Here is a 14,438-nt window from a genome sequence, read left to right on the forward strand (position 1 = left end):
TAATTTCTATTGATACTTATTAGTCGCATGTTAATTTTACTTAAGTCCAAGGGGTACCCAGGGGTATGTGAAAGACTTAGTAACTATTCGATACCTAGGGTTTAGGTTGGCGTTTTGGCCAGTCCAGTAAAGGTTGACAAGATCAAGGTTAAACAAGGGTTTCGGTTAGCTCAATAACTGGCTAGCATGTTTATGGATGCTTGAAAAAAGGTTAACATGGGTGTAGTTTAGCTTTCCTTCTTGTTGGCAAAGGGTTTGAGTTTTTAAAATAGAAATTTAACTTAAGATTTAGGCTTCTAAGTGGTGATATGATGTCTAACCAAGCATACAATTAGATACTTAGGCCCCTTTCACAAGGTGGTAAACGGACCACTTGACATTGAATTATATGGTGTCAGCTACGTTTCGCAATAGCGCCAGGTGCCTAGGTTAATGATTCAAAATTTGTCTATGATTAAGGTTAGTTTACTAGCAGATCCCCAGGGATTAGAAAAAACTAACCACATATGTACCCGGGCTTACTAGTGTTTATATATTATTATGTTCATCAAGTTTAGAAGAAAGTTAACTTGGGGTTTAGATTACCTCATAGGCGGTTAGTATAGCGTTTAGGTTATCAAACCAGAGGTTAGTCATACATCGTCTTGTTATGTCTAGGTTATTTAAAAGGAGATTTAAGATTTAGGTTAGACATATAATTTAGGTTATCTGACTAAAAGGTTAATATGAGTTTAGATTATCGTACTAGAAGGTTAGTTAGGGTTTAGATTTATCAATCTCTTTAAAATCTACGAGATAAAGAGCATGATTAACCTAAATAGAAACGATAAAGGTGGGTGAGTATGTTATTTAATCTCTTTAACATAGTTTCAAACTGTGAGTAAGATCTCTATGTTTAAGAGATTAAATAACATACTCACCCACCTTTATCGTTTCTATTTAGATTAGTCATGCTTTTTATCTCGTTACGTTTAGGTTATCAAACTAAAGGATGGATGAGCGTTTTATGTTCGAAATCCGGATAAAACAAAAGGTAAAAACAAATATGTGAGTAGAACCCATTTTCAAAAAGTGATTAGACGTATCTGACTCATATCTCATCTTTATTATTTCTGTTAGGTCTAGGTTTAATTATTGAAAGGTTAACATAGGTTAAGGTTACATCAGTTGACTTTATATTTAGGTCCTTTTTTAAAAAGATAGTTCCTACTCACAGTAAGTTGTTTTCCAACAATCCGGATTTCGAGCCCTTAGCTCATCATCAGGCTGAAGGATTTCTACAACACAACACTAATTGATTTTTGAACACCGCACTCACTCCATCATTCATCATTTCTATTATATTTAGGTTTTTTACAAGGTTAATATAGTATTTTGGTTAGCTCAGTAACAGTTAATTTGGGGTCTGTCCAAGCATAGAAGATTTACCTAGGTTTTATGTTAACATACTAATTGGTTGGCATAAGATTTTGGTTAGACTAGAACCTTAATTTAGGACTTTGATTAGCCCAGTTGACGTATCTGTCCAAACTTGGAACGGGGTTCTTCTAGTGTTTAGGCTATTTTAATATTTGGATGACGTTGCGTTTATGTTACCTTATCAGCCATTTATCAAAGGTTTATGTAACTAACTGGTTAACAAGCATAGACATTGGTTTACCTCGGTTTTGGGTTATCTCAATATTTGGGTGTTATAGCATTGAGGAGTTTTCCAGAAGGTTCATCCAGGATTGAGGTTAGCCCTATAGAAGGATTACAGAAAGTTTAGGTTAATTTACTTGACTGTTAAATGTTAACCTTGACGGTTTATATGTCAGCAAGTGGATCAGCGGATCGGTTCAGTTTCAAACATTGTCAATTATCCTTAATCGAATTATGAGGCACATAGTTGGGTATCAAGCGGACCGTGGTGGTTAGGAAGACGATTAATTGGCACCTTGGTATCCTGCCGTACTCGAGGTTGACGTGTCACCTGATTTTCCGCCATTTTCCTTTTAAAAAATTATTACAAACAATAAAAAAGGGACACTGCGTAGTCCATCGGTCAGAAATCACGTCTGAAATTTAAAATTGACCTTCTCGCATTGTGCCAAATTCCTGGAATGAAATAAAAAAATAGTCTTTGTTCGACCGGTTTAACCGAGGGGAGTCCTTGGCGTTCTTCAAGCTTGCACAGACTAATGACCGCCTGACTGCGACGGGCTATGCTATTATTCCCAAAAGGGTAAATTACACCGGATGGATTGACAAGGCTCATGGAGCAGTAAACGAAACGTTTATGATTTTTTTAAAACAATATTTCATCGATTGTGCAACGACCACGGTTTTCAGATTAAGCACATTAACGGGTTCACCCTTTATAACCTTCATACCTAATCTATATTTCGTGATAACTACAAATTACTTTAGGCTTATTATTACTTTTTTCCTAGTTTTTATTCGGGCATTAAGTTTAAATTCAAGATACCTCCTTACACCAACCAAACCCAGTCTACCGAGTTCATAGGTGATAACCTTAATAGAGCTAGTCTTAGCCCCCTGTGGATGCTCAGCATTTTTTCCCTTTGATAAGCTCAAGTTATCTCCTTACATCAAGGTGCAGGTTTCAAACGACAACAAAATTTAGTTTATTGGGTGAACTGAGCTAATTCACAGGTTTGTAAGTAATAACCTTTAATTAATTAATCTTCTACGTCGACACCCAAATTTGTCTATGATGACCTTAAGTTGCCTTCTTACATCAAGCACAAGTGTACATACGATAACATCAAATTATCTTTTAACACAGTCTGACTGAAACCACTTTTTCCTAGTTTATCGTGCAGCTGTGTGGGCTTGGCATCTTTTTGATCCGTGATAGCCTCATATTTCCTCCTTACATCAAGGCGCAAATTTCAAACATCATAATAGCTTATTGACTAAATTGAGCTAGTTGTCAGGTTTACAAGAGATAACCTTACATTGGGCGTAGAGGACACTGCGTGAGACTCGACCTCGTAGGTTAGCTAGTTTGAAGCTCCTCGTGTGTGCGTGGCATCTTTTTATCCGTGATAGCTTCATATTTCCTCCTTACATCAAGGCGCAAATTTCAAATATTAAAATCCCTCCATCAGCTGGAAGGTTTCGAACTGTTTTACTAGTTTATTAGGTTATGAAGTTAGTAGTTACCATTGATAACCTCAAATTACTTCTTGCATTTGGTTGAAAATGAAGGGATCGAACGTCTGCAAAGTAAAATTAAATAAGAGAATTCATTGCGCCCGAAAATAGTTTTTTATTTTGTTTGTTTTATAACTCAACATTTGTTATAACTATAAACTTAAGATAAGTGATATTAAATACTGTTGGCCCTGCAGGCAAGTTGGCTTAGGCCTGGTTTGTCGCTTGGAGACAGGCGCTGTGATTATCTAACCTTTGAAGTGTGCACATATACTTTCGTTTCCTAGAGTTTTCCCTAACCTATTAATTGAAGTAAACAGAAAATTATAATACTGATTGATTACGAACCATTTTTGTTAGACTTAAATTTCGCCTCCAATCCACATTATCATTTTGACCATTCAAGTAAAGGAACCTTAATTTACATTCCTGGAAACGGATTGGGAGGTACTCTAGCGGAAAAGTGTCATAAAGCCCCTCCCGCCATCATGAATCAATTTAAGTAAATAAAAAAAACGTTTGTACTTTTATTTATACAAAAGAATGATAGTTGTATTTAGAATGTATAAAATGTTTTATAGTGAAGTCAATTTACATAATTAACACAGCCTTGTTTTAAAAAGTCGTTTCAGCCTTATTCTTTTTCATATGTAGGAGCGTAGTTTTACGGCAGACTTATCGGATTTGTACAAGAAGCCCGTGTCGGCCACTTGTAGGATGTTGTAGGTCGCAGTGTATATGGAGGTGTCGTAGAAATTGACGCCGGTCTCGAGGTCAAAGAGTGAGAACATATCGAGCCGGCCGCGTGAGGGGCAGATGAAGACGAACTTGCGACACAGGACGTGGAAACGGTCTTTGCCTGGCCTGAGGTACTTTGATCCGGCGAGCGGAGTCACCCACCTTGTCTTGTCCGCCTTCAAAGACACCATCGTGAATTTGACCTGGCCAGTCAGGTAGAGAAGGTTGTCCTCGAACAGGGCCAGCTTGTACACTTTGAACCTGTTCTCGACGGAGCACGTCTTCCGGTGGAGGTCGAAGAATACAGGTTCCGGGTCGCCGAAGTCTTGGCACTGAAGGAACGCGATCCCCATTTCGGACATGACTAGGCCAGTGTAGAATGCGCAGCTGTCTAGTTTGAAAGCTAAAAGTCCTGAATCGCTGTAGACCTGGACGCCGCAGGGGCGAAGGACAGAGACGTAACTCCTGTTGTGCCTCACTGTAACCAAATCATGGAGCGTCACGTTGCTAAACGATTTGCCAGCCCGGTCGAACACCTTGCAGCACGTCATAACATTACACTCACTGACTCCGATCCAGATGAAGTCGTCCGTGATGACGAAAACGTTCAGGCTGACCCCCTCGCTCTTCTTTTCGGTTATGACAGGAGGTCCGGTGAGGACGAGGTCATCCGGTGGCGAGAGGGTGGATTCGAGCTGGTACGTTCTACCCTTCAGAGTGTAGACAAATGAGAACGTTCCGTCGCCACAGACTAGCGTGTCGCCGACCGCGGTAATCGAAGTGGTCGGTATGCCGGTCTTCAGGTGCTGCACGACGACGAGGTGACTGCCTTCGATGCAGTGGACACCGACACCGTCATTCGTCCCCACCAGAAGCGTGACGCCGTGGACGAAGGCAGTAAGGATCTTGGGAGTGTTGATACTCCTGTACTTATCACTCTTCCACCTTTTACTCCTGCGTTGCGTGTACTGGTACAACCTCGCCCAACGGCACCGTTGTTCTTCAACCTTATCAACTGGAAAACAAGAAAAGAACATTCAAGTGAGTTTGTACCAGGAGAAAAACCAGATTTATATTATTATTATTATTATAGACCTAATACGTGTTACACAAAAGTAAAAATCAAATTTGTAATTTAATCGTTTAAACAATTTTATTCTTCAATGAAACGACTTGGATTTGGATGGGCCGGCTGCTAGATGCACGAGAAATAATCTCATATTACCTATTACATCGACATTAAAGCTCCCTGGAGATACATCCTAGAATCATCAGCACCCGTCGATCAAATCCCGAACGGGCACTGCCACAACACCAACAAGAATGAAGAGGATGGATGCTAGCTAAGAGGTCCAAACGTTTTGAGCCACATGCAGGCATCCCATTGCGACCCCAGGCATCTCAGAAAGCAGCAAGTGACAGCATAGGTCACTGAAGGGGATCCCAACCCGAAGAGTACCAACTGTCTTGCCATTGTAGTCTGTTACATAATATGTCGGCCTTAAGTAGGAAGAAAAAACGTGAGGTTTGGGAACAATTATGGAGTTAGGCAGAGGACATTTATTCGTAAAAAGAAGAGATGATGACTCGAAAGGCGATGTCTAGGTTTTAAGACATCGACGTGAATGCTATTCACAGGACTAGTACAAAAGACTACAATAACCCATCATTGGGTTGCCGTTCATAATGCAATAAGTGCATTGAGAGAGTACCTGATATCTTATACTAGACAGTTACGTAATTGATAGATTTTCCTCCGATGGTGTTCCTCAGAGTAGAGGTTCTGGCACCCACGCTTTCAGCTGTACACGGCTGAAATCCCATCTCATCTTCAACTAACTCTGATATTGTCGTATTGTAACCTTCAACAACACAACCACACTACTTGAGTCTTGTTATTGAAAGGAAAGTCCACCCACAAAACCTTTTAAGGGTGTGCATTCCAAATTAATCTTTGGTCGAGAGCAAGTCCTAGGAGTTACTTATTTGAAATGTTTTATTTCTTAATCTCCAAAGTTGTAGCAATGATATTGAGCTATTTCCTGGTGACTGGCACAATAGCTGCATTTGAGGGGGGTTTATATTCAGACCCTAAATCCTCCTCCATTTTAGCGTTAAATGTGATTGTACCCTTTATGGAACACGGCTTGGACTAAATTGTAATTTTTCTGACAATTGATGTGATTTAGGTAACAGAGCGATGTGGGATTTGATAAAGGATGAAGCCGTTTCGTGATTTTTCGATTATTTAAACAGTTTTAAAAACCAATTTTATTCTTCATCGAGCAGACTTGGATTTCGGTGTGGGTATCAAGCCCGTTCGTAATATCGTTGACACCATGTTAAAGTGACGAATATGGATTTCTCCACTTTTCAGGAGAGCCAAAAAACCGATTTACCCATAATTTTCAGTTAGGAAGTTACTTACTTTTTTAAATTTTTATTTAAATAGGTTTCATAAAGTGTACTGTTATTGTTTATTGTCATTTGTGTGTTTTTAATAATTTTAACTAATATATAAAATTATTTTGAAATATTCGTTACTTTGCTGCGTATAGAAATTTGTGTTGGCATGACACCAGATTGAAGGCAGAGTATCGAATGTGCAATTTTCCAGTAGATACGCTAGTTTTCAATGAATTTTCATTGCATAGGATTCGCTATTTTACAAACCAAAAAAAATTGACTAGTTTAGAAAATGGATAAGGAGATCGTGGAATTGAAAATTCTCGTAGGCTTTTTACAATAGTTTTATTTTACATAAAAAGGTTTACAAAAACAAGTTAAACCTATAAAAAATAAGTTATTTCCAAAACTGAAAAATACAATTTGTAGAAATTTATTTAAGTATACGAATACAGAGAATATAAAATAAAAGATGTACTATTATAATAAAAAGAGTTTTTATAAAAACGTAAATAAAATATTGAAATTAAAAAGAATTAAAAGTAAATTACAAGTAAAAAAAATTAAGAATTGAAAAGTAAATAAAATTGAAAAACATTAAAAAAGTTAACCTTCTTCTTCGCTGTCATCCGGTTCTGCTAGCCTATCTGGCACGCTAGTGTTTGATGGAAGTAGCTCAAAAAAATTTTTGTATGCTCTGGGTACTAGTCCCTGTTCACAGAAATGTAACAGGTTCTTTTTTTTTTGCATCTGAGATACAGAGCCGATCATTGTATTGTATAATATGTGGTGGAAGTAAATCGTCAGGAGCGATTTTTTTAAGTCCGCGTTTTCGTTTTCGTACAAGCGTCATGAATTCACCATTGACTTCATAATCTGTCTTTACAAATATTTTATTTTTTTCTGATCTACGGTATTGAAACCAAACGCAATCATTAAATTTTATTTTTGTATTCCCATCAATGTTGGTTCCATCATTATTATCTGAACTGTTTTTCTTTCTACCTTTTTCAATTGTTTTTTCAGGTACAAATTGATCTTGCTCAACATTAAAATTCAGGAAATCATCGTGTTGAAGCTTAATGACAATATAGGGAGAGGGTTTGCTACGAGCCAACCTTATTAATTGTTCCCAGTCAGTGGGTATGTATACTGGTCTATTTTTGGCCTTAGTCTCAATCTTGGAGTGGACCGAATCGGACTCCATTTCCGAATGACCAGGTTCGAAATATACGTGGTCAATTGTGTGTAAGTTAGGGTGCGCTTCCAAAGCAGAAAAACACATGGAAGAGAAATGATAATTTTTTTGTTGCCCACCGCAACTGTCGGACATCATTCGGACATGGGCTATCTCAGGGTGATCTAAAATGTATTTATATATAGATGTCGAGATTTCAACGCTCCCTCTCTTCCCCTCTGTTTCATCCCAAGTGTAGCAGTCTACTTTGGCATTGCCTAAATTGAACACTGTTAAATTGTACACAGCAAGCTTTCTAACGTAAAAAAAGGCCCAGCTGCGCCTTTTGGAGTATATAAAACAGCCTGGAGGTCAAAATTGAAAGACAAAGTTTTTGGATCCTCAGCCCCTGCTTTTTTTATCTTCATCCCTTCTAATTCTAGCGGAATCGGCACGACCCAAATGTCCGTTGTGTGCTGCTTGATTTTGTTCTTGTTCATTTTCGCTGCTTTCATTAAATTTCACACAAGTTTTACACAAATCCTTTTTAGGTTTGTGAAAGGTTAATTTATAAGTTCTGAAAACCTTGCGATAAGTCTCAAAACAACCAGGTTTCTGATTTTGTTCTTGACACTTTTCCTTGTATAAGTTGTACATGGTTCTAATGTTGAGTTCCGAACTCAGGTATTTAAACTCACTCGACTTTCTACAATAATGAGATTGGACAGCAGGAAATGCCTTGATGTGTTCCTTGATAAAATTTATCTGCGCCTCATTAAAGCCCTGTTTTCGCCCCCTATTTTCTGGATCCAAAAATCCGTTACTATTCAACTTTTTGAATGCACCCCTAACAAGTCCTTCTGAAATTCCTAAAGTGCGTAAAAAGAACTCCCTGCATACAGTGTATTTTTCATTATTGAATGTTAGCTCATAAACGCTTGTTTTCAAGTTCCGAGAAATGCCAGAAACAGTTCTTTTTGGATCATTTACTTGAATGTTCCTAATGAAAAATTCACGCTGATCTTTTAACGTTTTAAGAGAATGAAAATTATTGTAAATTTCTTGCCGGCCTTCTTCAGGAATCTCTAAGCAGCCGTTATGACCCCGGCGGTTAACGCAATTTGCAACTTGCATTGGTTTTGCGGGAATAAGTTTTCCTTTTACGGTCATATACGATTGACCACTAAGACGGAGAGATCTGTTTATATTACGTTTCCATTTTGATGGATCGGCTTTGTATCTTTTCTTAGGTGACTCAGAGCAGTTTACGTTATTTGAAATTGAGCTACTTACAGCAATGATCATATTATTATTATCGTTATGAGTGAAATCAACAGCAACAGGAATGGCAGGCTGAGAGGAATCAATCGCTTCAATAGGTGCAAGAAGTTCTGGTTGAGGGTTAACTGTAGCATGAGAGCCCCCTCCGAATACAGAAGTAGCTTTGGTATTGGTAGGCGTAGTTTTACCCTTAGAATCTAGAAACAGATGAAAAGTTGAATTACTTAAACCATACAATTATAATTATTATCTATAAGAAAAATTGAAAATTATTGACAATGATTGTGTAAACAAGTTGAAACTTACATTGTTTTGGAGAGTCTTCGTCTACTTCGGTGTCAGAATCCGTTATGGTTTCATTAGGAAGAAAGTTAGGATCTACATCAGAATCATCTGAGCTGAGATACAACTCTGTTAAAATAAAATTCGACGAATTCTCCGTCGCAGTGTCGTTGGCTAAAATAAAAAATTTAGTTTTCTTAACTGCAGTTCTGTTACTAATGAGGCAAAATAAAATATTTTTAAAAATGCGTTGCATCGTATCGTATTTTGTTAAAGTACTTAATAAAACTTACATGATTTTTTGTCACATGCTGAGATGCAACTTTTTCTTCGTTCAGTAGAACAAGAAGTTGATGGACCATCTTTGTAGACAGAGTCTCTTAACTTATTTAAAAATTCAATTCGTTTTGATCCCATTGTACTCGGGAAAGGTAAACGAAATACTAATGAAAAATCCCGAAAAAGCCAAGCACAACAGGATGTTGGGAGGAGGAGAATTAGTAGAACTGATGGTTTTCTTTGAAATTAAACAGCCCAGATCAACTTTTTATGATCCCAAGAAATTCGTAAAGGCATTCGTTAGTCTGCATTAAACATAAACACTTGAGTCAGTCAAATGGGATCATTGCCCAGTAACGAATGTGACACATTTTTGTTTCTATGCATTAAATAAACGAAAAACTATTGCATTGTATACTTGCGAATGTCCCATATTCGATAGTTTAGAATGATTTAATTTGGTGATGGCATGTAAAAATGTAATTGAAAACTAACGAATTTGGCATATTCGATATACGGAAATGGTGAATTTTAAAGATTGTCATCAGACCAATTATGAAAACTATCGAATATGATTATTCGTTTCTTAAGCATTCATATATCTAATGAAGCTAGAGATTCGTAAAAATGACATTACAGATTTCGGTCTACCGGTCACCGTATAGATTCAATATTTTACCACAAGGTGGGCCTCATAGAATGCAACGGTAAACGAACGAAAAAAAAAGCGATTTTTCACATTCGTCACTTTAACATGGTGTCAACGATATATGGGCCTAACTATCGGTAATATGGAAAATGTGAAAAATACGTTACCCAGTTTTTCTTTGTTCAGAGATTGAAAACAGTGTGATGAGTACCTAAATTCTCTGTGTTCGCCACATCTCACGATCTCCAAATAATCTTTTTCCTTTTTTAATACATGTAATATTTCAGTGTTATCCTCGGGCTTAAAGGTGTGATTCTCTCTGACAATATGGTCTTTAAATTCCGATAGGGAGCTAGATGTGTGGGTAGGTCTTCTTTTATCCTACTTTTTAATGTTCTACCTGTTTGACCAATTTCATCCACATTTGATTTTGTATACAACTCTGGTAGACCATTCACCCATTTTATCTTTTGGTCTGGATAAGATATCCCTTAAGGAGCTCGAATTTCTAAAACTAACCTTTTCCTTTTTTTTTTTTTTTTTTCAATTCCGTTGCTATTTTTTTTTCATTCTTTACCTAAGTAAGTAATCGCACAAAACTCAAGGGGGGTTCTTTTGTTTTTGTAGGTTTGTAACCTTGTCCAGTGCCAATCACTTTAACCGTTTTTAATTATTTTATATTGGGAGAAAACCAAAATTATACGCTAGATGTTTTATACATCTATTTCTTTTTTCATAATTTTTGCGACTTAGCGGTAAAAAAATAGCTCTATCTATAAGCCAAATAAGAGAAGCCATTTACGTAAACATCGGAACCTCACCATCGATGGTGGTACAACTATCGACCCCACAGTCTACACATCGATCGTTTAATGAGTTCTCATTACTCAAAACCACAAATTTTTTCATAGGCATAAATTATTTTTATGTGTTTCGAAACGTAAGTTAATTTTTCAAACTTCGCCATTTCTTAACCTTTATTACGAACTTAATTAATAAAAATCATAGTTTATTATTTAAATAACATTTATTAGAATTTTTTTCCCTCTGGTTCTATTTATAGTTATATCTCTCGGTCCCTTTTGAATTAAAGACGTCTATTTTTGAAGCATTTGTGACTGTGAATTTTAATCACAATAAATCCCTGTTTTTTTCTTCGCCCATCGTTACTTCGGAAAACATCCGTAATCCACCAAAACCAAATTCCTGTCCCTTGCTATAAAAAAAGCCCTAGCCATAAATAGCTAAAGGTTTAAAAATCTACCATATGCTTAATTTATCTAAATTTTTCAATGAAACATTACCACATCTTTCCCGGAACGGAATTAAAAAACGTAGCTTGCCAATTTACCTTCTAAGCGATTTATAGTTTTCCAAATAATTTTGTAAAATAATCGTTCAGAGGGAATAGATGTGCCAACTAAGGCAACAAATTGGGTAACAACTCCTGACAAGTTCGGATAGGAAACTTTCAAATCATAAGAATATGCTTCATTCCCCATCCACAAATGTGGGACGAAGGAAAAACTGAAAAAGCGTTTATAAAACATCTACAGCCCACCATGATGGTCAAAAAACATCGACACAGGAACATCTATGTTGAAAAATCGAACATCGGGTGCCTACCATCAATGTTTTCTAAACATCGACCATCGATGCTTTCTAAACATCGACCATCGATGCTTTCTAAACATCGACCATCGATGCTTTCTAAACATCGACCATCGATGCTTTCTAAACATCGACCATCGATGTTTTCTAGACATCGACCATCGATGCTTTCTAAACTTCGACAATCGATGCTTTCTAAACTTCGACAATCGATGTTTTCTAAACATCGACCATCGATTCTTTCTAAACACCGACCATCGATGCTCATCCTCAGTTAAAAGTTTAATAAACCGATTTTATTATTTTACAAGCCAACTTGTAAAAGAATAAAAGAGCGTTTATCATGTATACGAGTGATAACCTCACATTGCCTCTTTACGTCGACATACAAATTACAGCAGGCATAAATAGTGCACTGTTCTTAAAAAAAAGGGAAGTTTATAAAACATGGACACAGTAACATCGATGTTGAAAACATCGAACACCGGGTGCCTACCATCCATGTTAACTAAATATCGACCATTGATGCTCATCCCTAGTTACTACATAGAAGTAAATTGAAAATTAAACATAATTTAGAAAAGTAATTAGTCTGTGGTGGCCACCTGCACTTAACACGGCACCCGCTAGGTCCCACTACCGGCTCTGGAATGGTCTCGCCTTCCACTCTGCAGCGAATCAGAGCAGAGCCAGTGCGTATAAGAGAAGGGGCATGGCCTCACTAGCTGCAGACTCGTCTCCCCGATGAGATCTCGCTAATCACTAATGGAACACCCTTGACGATGGCAAGGGCATTCATAGCATTAGCCTCGAACTCGCATTCTCAACATAGCCGACTTGGCTACCTGCTGCATCAGAGTCCCTTCAACCGCCGTAGAGTCAACCGACTCACGGACCCGGACCTTTGCCAACGGATCTCTCGGTCCCGGACTCATTCATCGTCTCAACGCTACTCTTCATAAAAAAAAAAAAGTTTTATAAACCAATTTTATTCTTCTACGAGCCAACTTGGGTTTCGATGTGGGTATCAAGAACGTTTGTCGTGTACACTAGTGATAACATCACATTGCCTCTTTACGTCGACATTCTAATCACACCAGGCATACGTAGTGCGCTCTTCTTAAAAAAAAAAAAAAAAAAAAAAGTTCAGGCCTTACAGAAATCATCTATGAGTTTTTCTTCGAGGATCCGATCCCTCGAGCAGACGTTCTTCCACAGGAATTCCGAGTTGGCAATCCTAAACCAGGATTTGGACACGGCACCGGCACTTGCGAGGTCCTCGGCCGGCAAGTAGGTCAAGATCATCTCGGACAGCTCGGCCGGCAGGGCTGAGAAAAGGTCCCGGGTGCCATTCTGGAAAAAGAAGACCGCGTTTGAGAGAAGAGAAAAAAAAGGGGGGAAAGAATCTAGAGATAAACTCTGGAGACGTAGAGACTCACTTCCTCAGTCATGTCAAGGCGAGGTTGCTGATTGCTGATAGCGTATTAGAGAGCTCTGTGAAGGGGGTGCATTAGGCGGATCGTGACGTCACAAGATGGGAACCGCCAACGGGGAATTTTTTAAAACGCCGGAATTTTTTTAAAAGTTTCAGTATTAACAACTTAGTAGGTATCTAATCCACAAAAAATAAATAAATAAAAACATACAAAAAATACTGTACTGATTCGCTCACCCCTATCTTTAATTCTATGGAATTTAATTGAATCGGCTAAATTAATAACAGAAAAGAAACTAATGTGGAGTATTTAGTGACCGTTAAGATTATAGATTGTGAGTTGCGGTCTGGTGTGATGTACGTTTAGAAAAACATTTTCTTTATCGTGCCAACGTTTCGATCTTTATTGAGATCATCTTCAAAGTGAAGTGGCCCTGAAGATGGTCTCAATAAAATTCGAAATATTGGCAGTATAAAAAAAATGTTTTTATTTTAACCCTACATCTCACTATCTCTAAATAAACAAACTAATTTTGCACTTCCTCGTTTTAATCTTTCATCGCATCGTGGATACCTAACGGATTGTCATTCGCATCGCCCAACGCCGGTTCGGACCATACCTCCCTTCGGAGTGGTCCCAGAACATCCATTCAGCACTCCGGATTCTCCCACACATCTTTACCATTCTTTTACATCCTTTCTATCATCCTTCAACTATCATCACTGTTAACGCTGTCCTTATTTTACTTTTCGTTTCCTTCCTATTAATTTTAATCCTTTTTTTCCGTTATTATTGTGAAAATCTTCGAAGTAAAAGAAGAAAGGATCCGTAATTTAGTTTTAATATTTTTTTAAATAAACGTCGGAGAAAGTCTCTTTAATTTTTATTGTTTTTTACCTTGGGAACCGGTAACCCTGAGGATCACAGGGCCGCCGCCGGCTCAGTCCACGATCTCTCACGCTCGCAGACGATCGTACATAGAATTTTCTTGTCGATCGGGGATTTTTTCAACCCTCATACCGATACGATCCATCAATTATCATCATCATTGACATCAACGAGATCGTGGTTGCTGACCCTTCTGGAGATTGAATATAATCACCAGCCTTTGTTCATCGTGTGGCCCTTCATTTCTCGTAGGAGACGGTGGTTGAGGAATCTACGACCTTCTCTTCAGGATATCGCAGTGAGTCGTTCCAGTCTGCGTTGTGAAAGTCCGGTCAAAAACATTTTTCTAGTGTTAGTGTTGTGTTCAAGTGTTCATTGTTAAAATTTCGTTTACCTCGGTGGAATCATATTATCATCTGGTCTAATTTCAAAGGACATGTATTATAATTTGATTTGTTTTATAAAAGTAATCAATAACTTTAACCTGCAGGTACATATATTTTGTTTGCATGCTATAGAATAAGAAATTAAA

The 14,438-nt window shown here is 37.7% G+C and overlaps 2 protein-coding genes across 3 annotated transcripts; both read right to left on the bottom strand.

Moving 5' to 3' along the window:
- Window positions 1-3,322: 3,322 nt before the first annotated feature.
- LOC106670861 lies at window positions 3,323-13,131 on the bottom strand. The gene is made up of 3 exons (XM_014401516.2): window positions 13,022-13,131; window positions 12,740-12,935; window positions 3,323-4,912 (listed from the first exon to the last, which is right to left on the bottom strand). The coding sequence occupies exons 1-3, from the start codon at window positions 13,031-13,033 to the stop codon at window positions 3,804-3,806; spliced, it is 1,317 nt and encodes a 438-aa protein (XP_014257002.1). The 5' UTR covers window positions 13,034-13,131; the 3' UTR covers window positions 3,323-3,803.
- Window positions 6,842-12,729, bottom strand: LOC106670860. 2 transcript variants are annotated; one of them, XM_014401515.2, is made up of 4 exons: window positions 10,139-12,729; window positions 9,337-9,627; window positions 9,068-9,217; window positions 6,842-8,958 (listed from the first exon to the last, which is right to left on the bottom strand). In XM_014401515.2, exons 2-4 carry the CDS (start codon window positions 9,458-9,460, stop codon window positions 7,883-7,885), a joined length of 1,350 nt encoding a protein of 449 aa, XP_014257001.1. In that variant the 5' UTR covers window positions 9,461-9,627; window positions 10,139-12,729; the 3' UTR covers window positions 6,842-7,882. The 2 variants fall into 2 exon arrangements, with proteins under 2 accessions (XP_014257001.1, XP_014257000.1); XM_014401514.2 differs by lacking the exon at window positions 10,139-12,729 and having other exon boundaries at window positions 9,337-9,916.
- Window positions 13,132-14,438: the final 1,307 nt, after the last annotated feature.

Source organism: Cimex lectularius, unplaced genomic scaffold, assembly GCF_000648675.2.
Source record: "Cimex lectularius strain Harlan isolate CLEC.00 unplaced genomic scaffold, Clec_2.1 scaffold248, whole genome shotgun sequence".
NCBI classification, from domain to species: domain Eukaryota; kingdom Metazoa; phylum Arthropoda; class Insecta; order Hemiptera; family Cimicidae; genus Cimex; species Cimex lectularius.

What these genes read in the sequence shown, in the direction of transcription:
- LOC106670860 (XM_014401515.2), bottom strand. Translation starts at nt 9,460, where the DNA reads ATGGGATCAAAACGAATTGAATTTTTAAATAAGTTAAGAGACTCTGTC. An exon ending in AGCATGTGACAAAAAATCAT is followed by an intron (nt 9,218 to 9,336) that starts GTAAGTTTTATT and finishes TTTTTATTTTAG; the next exon opens with CCAACGACACTGCGACGGAG. An exon ending in CGAAGACTCTCCAAAACAAT is followed by an intron (nt 8,959 to 9,067) that starts GTAAGTTTCAAC and finishes ATCTGTTTCTAG; the next exon opens with ATTCTAAGGGTAAAACTACG.
- LOC106670861 (XM_014401516.2), bottom strand. An exon ending in AAAACTCATAGATGATTTCT is followed by an intron (nt 4,913 to 12,739) that starts GTAAGGCCTGAA and finishes CTTGTTTTCCAG; the next exon opens with TTGATAAGGTTGAAGAACAA.